The 6612-nt window shown below is 52.7% G+C and overlaps 1 protein-coding gene across 1 annotated transcript; it reads left to right on the top strand.

Moving 5' to 3' along the window:
- The first annotated feature begins 3240 nt into the window (after window positions 1-3240).
- On the top strand, window positions 3241-5028 carry LOC119349099 (anthocyanidin 3-O-glucosyltransferase 2-like). The gene has a single exon (XM_037617112.1). The coding sequence runs from the start codon at window positions 3362-3364 to the stop codon at window positions 4781-4783; it is 1422 nt and encodes a 473-aa protein (XP_037473009.1). The 5' UTR covers window positions 3241-3361; the 3' UTR covers window positions 4784-5028.
- Window positions 5029-6612: the final 1584 nt, after the last annotated feature.

Below are 6612 nucleotides of genomic sequence, written 5' to 3'. Positions count from 1 at the left end.
GTCGATGCAGTCGTGTCGTCGTGGATGACGCGGTCGGTGCCGTCGTCGTGACGCGGTCATTGCCGTCGTCGAGGTCGCGTCTTGCAGAAAAGTCTGTCGGAGGACGCTAGGTGTCCATCTTATGGACGAGGCGGCGGCATTGTGTTGACGATGATGATGATGAAGACCACGTTGCTGAAAACCTTGGCGATGGAGTATCGGCGATGCAGCAGCGTGCCGACGATGATGCGTCGCTTGGAGGCGTCCCTCGTGGCGACGGGTGTCGATGCCGTGTGGTGCTGAAGAAGATGATGAAGAATTGCATGCTCTAAGAAATTTGGAAAAGTGAAATTGATCTAATCTAAAGAATTTATCTAATCTACGAAACTGATCTATTATATGGAACCGATGCAATCTTTTGATCGATCGGGTGCCGCACCCCCGAGAGAGGAGATTAATCTCCCCGGGGACGGCGTGCTGCGAAAGTGGTAAAGAAACCTAGGATCGGCGTCGCGAGACTAACCGCTCTGATACCATGTGGAAAATTGTAGGATGGATGAATATTGTGTTGTTTCTATTGTATTGATCCAACCCTCATATGGGGTATGTATAGAATACATTGTGAGGGAGAGAGACTTGGAGTAGAGGGCAAGTTGTACATGTTAAACCTATTCTATCTTTAACTCCTACCTCTATCTTAAACATAATTATATTCTAACAAGATCAACAAAAAAATTCATTGGGAAATCACAACACACTACCTTTTACTGTTGGAGTGGCATGCTTTGGCCCAATTCTGCCAGGAGTAGAAGTGCTATCTGGCTGTAGGTCCAGCCTTGGCACTCTCCCTTTCTCATCATATCTCTTTAAACCTGCAGTTCACCACAACAAAGCTCATGTCAGTGTGCCTCACTAACAATGAAGCTCCCTTTGAAATTTGTATGGTGAACAAATGGTGCAAATGGCATTTTAAGAAACAATGTAATGGCATGGACCGTAAAACCCATACATCTTTAGTGAAACATGTTAAGACATCTGAATCCCCAAAGGACATCAACAGAATAGAATAGCGCGGCTGCGCCAGGTTTCAAGAACTGAGCTAAAAGGTAAAGAAATAAGAATTGGGCATTGTACCTTGTTGCATTCTCACAAGAGGTAGCCATCCTTGTCTAAATCTAAATGCTATATAAAAGAAGATAAGCAGGGAGCCAAAAATCATAATCATATTATTCAGACAAACAATTCAATAGTTCTGAAATATAAAAGGATGTGAAATAGAATAAAACCAGCAACACACACGCACAACTCTCTTGCGTAAGTCAAGTCGGCTAACATATCATATCAGTGACTTAAGTGAAAGAATCTCAACCGGGATATACATAACAGAAGTTCCATATCTTTTGTGCAAAGCAATGTTACCTCATTCTCAAATTACTTGTCTTAAATTTATCTTTTTTTTTAGAAAAGAAGGATGACCCCCGGCCTCTGCATTTGGGCGATGCATACGACCACTTTATTAATTATTCTCACAAGACCTTACAAAATCAATACAAGAGTAAGACTAAAGCCGCCATCTAAGCAACAAACTGTCACTACACCTATCCAGTTGATGAAGGGGCGCAGATAGCCTGGGCCTAATACCAAACAGACATCAGAGCCAAGCTTAACATTTAAGACCTGAGACCCCAACCTAGCCTCTTGTTGGGTCTGGGGCACACACTGGTCCGGCGTGCTCTCAGAGTCCGCCGCCGCCAACTGCCACCGCTTCATCTTCAGAATTGTACTGATGCATCAACCTTGCTCGGTCCAGCTATCGTCGACGCCACCACGGCGCCCAACGGCACCTCCTCCCTGCGCGCAAACAACTGAAGACGTCGCGGTGGCCACTGATACACCTCAGCATCATGCTGCCAAGTATCACCAGCCAGCACAGCTTGAAGTCCTTGAAGGATCTGTCGTGCGTAGCACCTGCCGACCAGGCATGACCAAGCGTAGCACCTGTCGGCAGGGCATGACTTGACATCTCCATCGAAGCTCCGTGCAAGACGAAGCCGCTTCACCTCCTGCCTCTGACGTCCAGCGCTGCTCCACAAACGATGCTCCCAATAGAGAAACGACACCGCAGTGCCGCCATCGTCCGATCTGGAACACCAGATCCTAGGGTTTCCCCGGAGCAGCACGAGTGGGTCGACAGTAGTTTCACGACGATGCCTTCATCAAGGTAACGGCGTAGAACGCCGCCATCGCCTGCCGTCGGCTCGGTTTTCACCGGCAACCAAGTCTCCCCAACTCGCAGCCGGGACTAGATGATGGATCTCGAGATCCGATCACCAAGCTTCTGGCCGGCCACCGCTGACGAAGAAGATGACCACCACCACTGGCTACACCGACCAGAACAGATTTGCCATGGGTGCCGCCAAGCAGTCCACCAAGCCCTCGACGCCGCCGCCGATCTAAAGCCAGATGACATGCCGCCGAAGACCGCATCACGCCGCCGCCCGATCCAGGCGAGCTGCCGCAGCAGCCGCCCCGTGGCCTGAGGTAGGGCCGACCGCCGCAGCCGTCGAAGCCAACGCCGTCGCTTGTAGATTGGCCTCACCTCCACGCATGTTGGGGTCCCGCCACCCCTGAGACGCGGGAGGGAGGAAGAGCCCCCGCCATCGCCGTCGGCCTCCGGGCGCAAGCCGGCGGCGTCAGGAGGAGGGAAGGAGGATGGGCTAGGCCCCGACAGCGGAGCGGCTAGGGTTGGGGAGCCACCCGAGTCGCCCGAGCGGGGGGCGACCTGAGCGAGATCGGTCTAAATACTAATTATTTAACATTAAAACGTGTTTAGATACATTCGTGTCCACACAAATGCCAGATAAGTAATTCGGGAGGGAGGAAGTCCTAGCATGGCTGCACGGAGTGGAATTATGGCATTTTCATCGCACTACAAAAAGATACGATTCACGATTTTGTAAAATTGGCGCATGTATATTTCTCAATCCACTGACATCGTGTTTGTATTCACTGTTACGCCTCACCCACTCGGACCTAGATTGACACCCTTTTTTGGAAAAAAAAAATCCTCTTCTTTTTTGTTCTACTAGTCCCACGCGGCGATCCCACCACGTGACCCGGCAACGGCCGCTAGCGATTGTCCAGCCGATTTTAGTGCGATCTTGTACCGACCACGGACATGACATGCCCACACGTTTGCCACCGCACCTATTCATCAGAGAAAATAATAAAAGGAAGGAAATCCGCCGCATCCTCTCTTCATAAAATACAATATCCACCGTATCATTCCCTCATTTCGCCCAACTTCCTCCCTCATTTGATGCCAGGCAAGTAGGAGCGAGCGAGCATCATCCGAGACCCCTAGCCGATCGCCACCGTGCCAATGGCAACCCCGACCGTGGTGCTGCTGCCCGTCTGGGGCGTCGGCCACCTCATGTCCATGCTCGACGCCGGCAAGCGGCTGCTCGCCCGCAGCGGCGGCGCCCTGTCGCTCACGGTGCTCGTAATGCAGGCGCCGACGGAGAGCTACAGGTCCGAGGTCGCCGGCCACATACAGAGGGAGGAGGCCTCCGGCCTGGGCATCCGCTTCCAGCACCTCCCCGCCGTCGAGCCCCCGACGGACCACGTGGGCGTCGAGGAGTTCGTCTCCCGGTTCGTGCAGCTCCACGCGGCGCATGTGAGGGCGGCCATCTCCGGCCTGACGTGCCCGGTGGCGGCGCTCGTCCTCGACTTCTTCGGCACCACCATGCTCGACGTGTCCCGCGAGCTCGCTGTGCCGGCCTACGTCTACTTCACCGCCAGCGCCGCCATGTACGCGCTCTTCCTGCGCCTGCCGGCGCTCCAGGAGGAGGTGGCCGTCGAGTTTGAGGAGATGGAAGGCATGGTCGACGTGCCCGGGCTGCCGCCGGTTCCGCCGGCGTCCCTCCCGTCGCCGGTGATAGACAAGAAGCACCCGAATTACGAATGGTTCGTGTACCACGGCAGGCGCTTCATGGAAGCCAAGGGCGTCATCATCAACACGGCGGCCGAGCTGGAGGCGAGCGTCCTTGCCGCCATCGCCGACGGCCGGTGCACGCGCGGAGTCCCTGCCCCGACGGTCTACCCAGTAGGCCCCGTGCTCTCCCTGAGCCCGCCGGCGGAGCGGCCGCACGAGTGCGTGGTGTGGCTGGACGCGCAGCCCCCGGCGTCGGTGGTGCTCCTCTGCTTCGGCAGCGGAGGGTTCTCCGCCGCGCCGCAGGCGCACGAGGTAGCCCGCGGGCTGGAGCGCAGCGGGCACCGCTTCCTGTGGGTCCTCCGCGGCCCGCCGGCGGCCGGCGCGCGGCAGCCCTCGGACGCGAACCTGGAGGAGCTGCTCCCGGAGGGGTTCCTGGAGCGGACGGAGGGGAAGGGCATGGTGTGGCCGACGAGGGCGCCGCAGAAGGAGATACTGGCGCACGCCGCCGTGGGGGGCTTCGTGACGCACGGCGGATGGAACTCGACCCTGGAGGCCCTGTGGTTCGGGGTGCCGATGGTGCCGTGGCCGCGCTACGCCGAGCAGCACCTGAACGCCTTCACGCTGGTCGCATACATGGGCGTGGCCCTGGCCATGGAGGTGGACAGGAAGAGGAGCAACTGGGTCGACGCGTCGGAGCTGGAGCGGGCCGTGAGGGCGCTCATGGACGGCGACTCCGACGACGGGAGGAAGGTGAGGGAGAAGGCCGTGGCGATGAAGAGCGCGTGCAGGAAGGCCGTCGCCGAGGGCGGGTCCTCTTACTGTGCATTGGGGAGGCTCTCCGAGGAGATGATCAATGGCACGAACAAGTAATTGACGAACACGGAGATGAACTTGTAGAGTGTGAGTGTTCCCGTCCAGAGTGTGGCTGCATGTTGCGGCTCTTTCTCCATTTCGAGTTCTCTCTCTTTGGGACTTGCGGGTGGCTTCTCTCCGCTTATTTTTCCGTTCTTGTTCGTTCCATTACCCTTTCTCCTGACCTGGTCTGGTAATCATGCCAACATATCGTTGACCTGTTCTGTTTCCCAATAAAATCACCTGCCATTTGTTTGGTCTGATCCTATCTTCTTACTCTATATAAACATATAAGATGCAAGTATTATAAACAAAAAAATAATCAAACTCCTATATGATTGACCACGTTTTATATAGAACAAGATATCTAATCTAGCCATATACAAAAGAAGCAAAGCGGGCAGATTCAAACATCTCAATCGCATAAATCAATTCTCTCCGCTAAGAGTATCTCCATCAGATGATGTATGATAAAGTAGCTATAGAAAAACTGTGTTCTAGGTCATTTGAATCAAAAAAACGGTGGTTCGACAGATGTTCTTAATTTAGGACATCCGCATATCTTGGCCTCTCGTGTTGCCAATATACCACAACCATACGGCTGCCACAAAATAAAAACCGTAGCCGCGCAGCCCAACAGCCGCATGACACTCCTCCTTCTACACCGCAGCCGCTTTCACTGCCTTGTCGGCGTTGCTGTCGAATTCAACCACCACGGCCACCTTCGCCCCGCCCCGCGGCCTGATCCACGAGGATGATGATGTGTAGTGTGTGCTTAATAGTGAGCCCATCGTAGTACTTTCATAGTGAGTCTACCATGATTGAGTTTAGATTCATGTTTAAGTTTGAACATTTGGTTGTTCAAATTGTTAAAATATACAATGATCATGTTTATTACGATGCATCTGCTACGGCAGAAAATGTTCTGGTGCCTATTTTACATCCTCTGCTACGGCAAAAAAAAACAATCTTATGCCCTAAAACCCACTTTTTGGTGTCCTGATTATTTTTCAAGATCACTATAATACATCATCTGTTGGAGATGCTCTAATCGCTCCATATCACTTACTCCCCTACCAAAAATACCTCGCCCCTCGGAGGCCCCAAAGACATTTCTAGCAGCGCGTAGCTACTGGCATCCCAAGAGCCAATAAGGTGAGAGCAACTCTAACAGACCCCACATCCCGCCGGCCTGCAAAATGCGTTTGCAGTTCGCGGAAAAACGTTTATGCGGGCCGGCACGGACGGCCGCGGATGCAGACCCCCCAAACGGACCCATAAAAAAGCATATTCACGGAATATACCTTTTTACGGGTCGGCTTTGCGGGTCTGCTCTTGCGCCCGCTGCATATCGCATCCCACCGGTCCGCAAAATATGAATACCACACCAATTATCAATACCAACACAATACAACAATCATCCACATTACAAATAATTATTCAAATCACCGAATACAAATACAAATAATTCATTACAAAACTTGTCCCGAATATAAATACAAATACAAATGAATGGAAAAAATGAGTTTGCTACTGTCCAGTCATTTGCCAATGGTGCTGAATGAGATCCTCCTGAAGCTGAAAGTGGGTGTTTGCATTTTCAATCTCCTTGTAGGTTTGAAGAAAAGCTGTAATGCGGTTAGGGTCTCTAGCTGGTTTGACACGGCTGCCTACATTGTCGTAGAAGAATTCCAAGTTCATGTCTCTCTCATCTTCGAGAATCATGTTGTGAAGAATAACACAACATGGCATGATGTTCTTCAAGGTCCGCTTGTCCCAAAAACAAGCAGGACCACGAACAATGGCAAACCTAGATTGCAAAACCCTGAATGCTCTTTCAATGTCTT

The sequence above is a fragment of the Triticum dicoccoides genome, chromosome 1B (assembly GCF_002162155.2).
Source record: "Triticum dicoccoides isolate Atlit2015 ecotype Zavitan chromosome 1B, WEW_v2.0, whole genome shotgun sequence".
Classification (NCBI taxonomy): Eukaryota; Viridiplantae; Streptophyta; class Magnoliopsida; order Poales; family Poaceae; genus Triticum; species Triticum dicoccoides.
The sequence above is the reverse complement of the archived record's forward strand: the minus strand, read 5'-3'. Positions and strand labels throughout refer to the sequence as shown.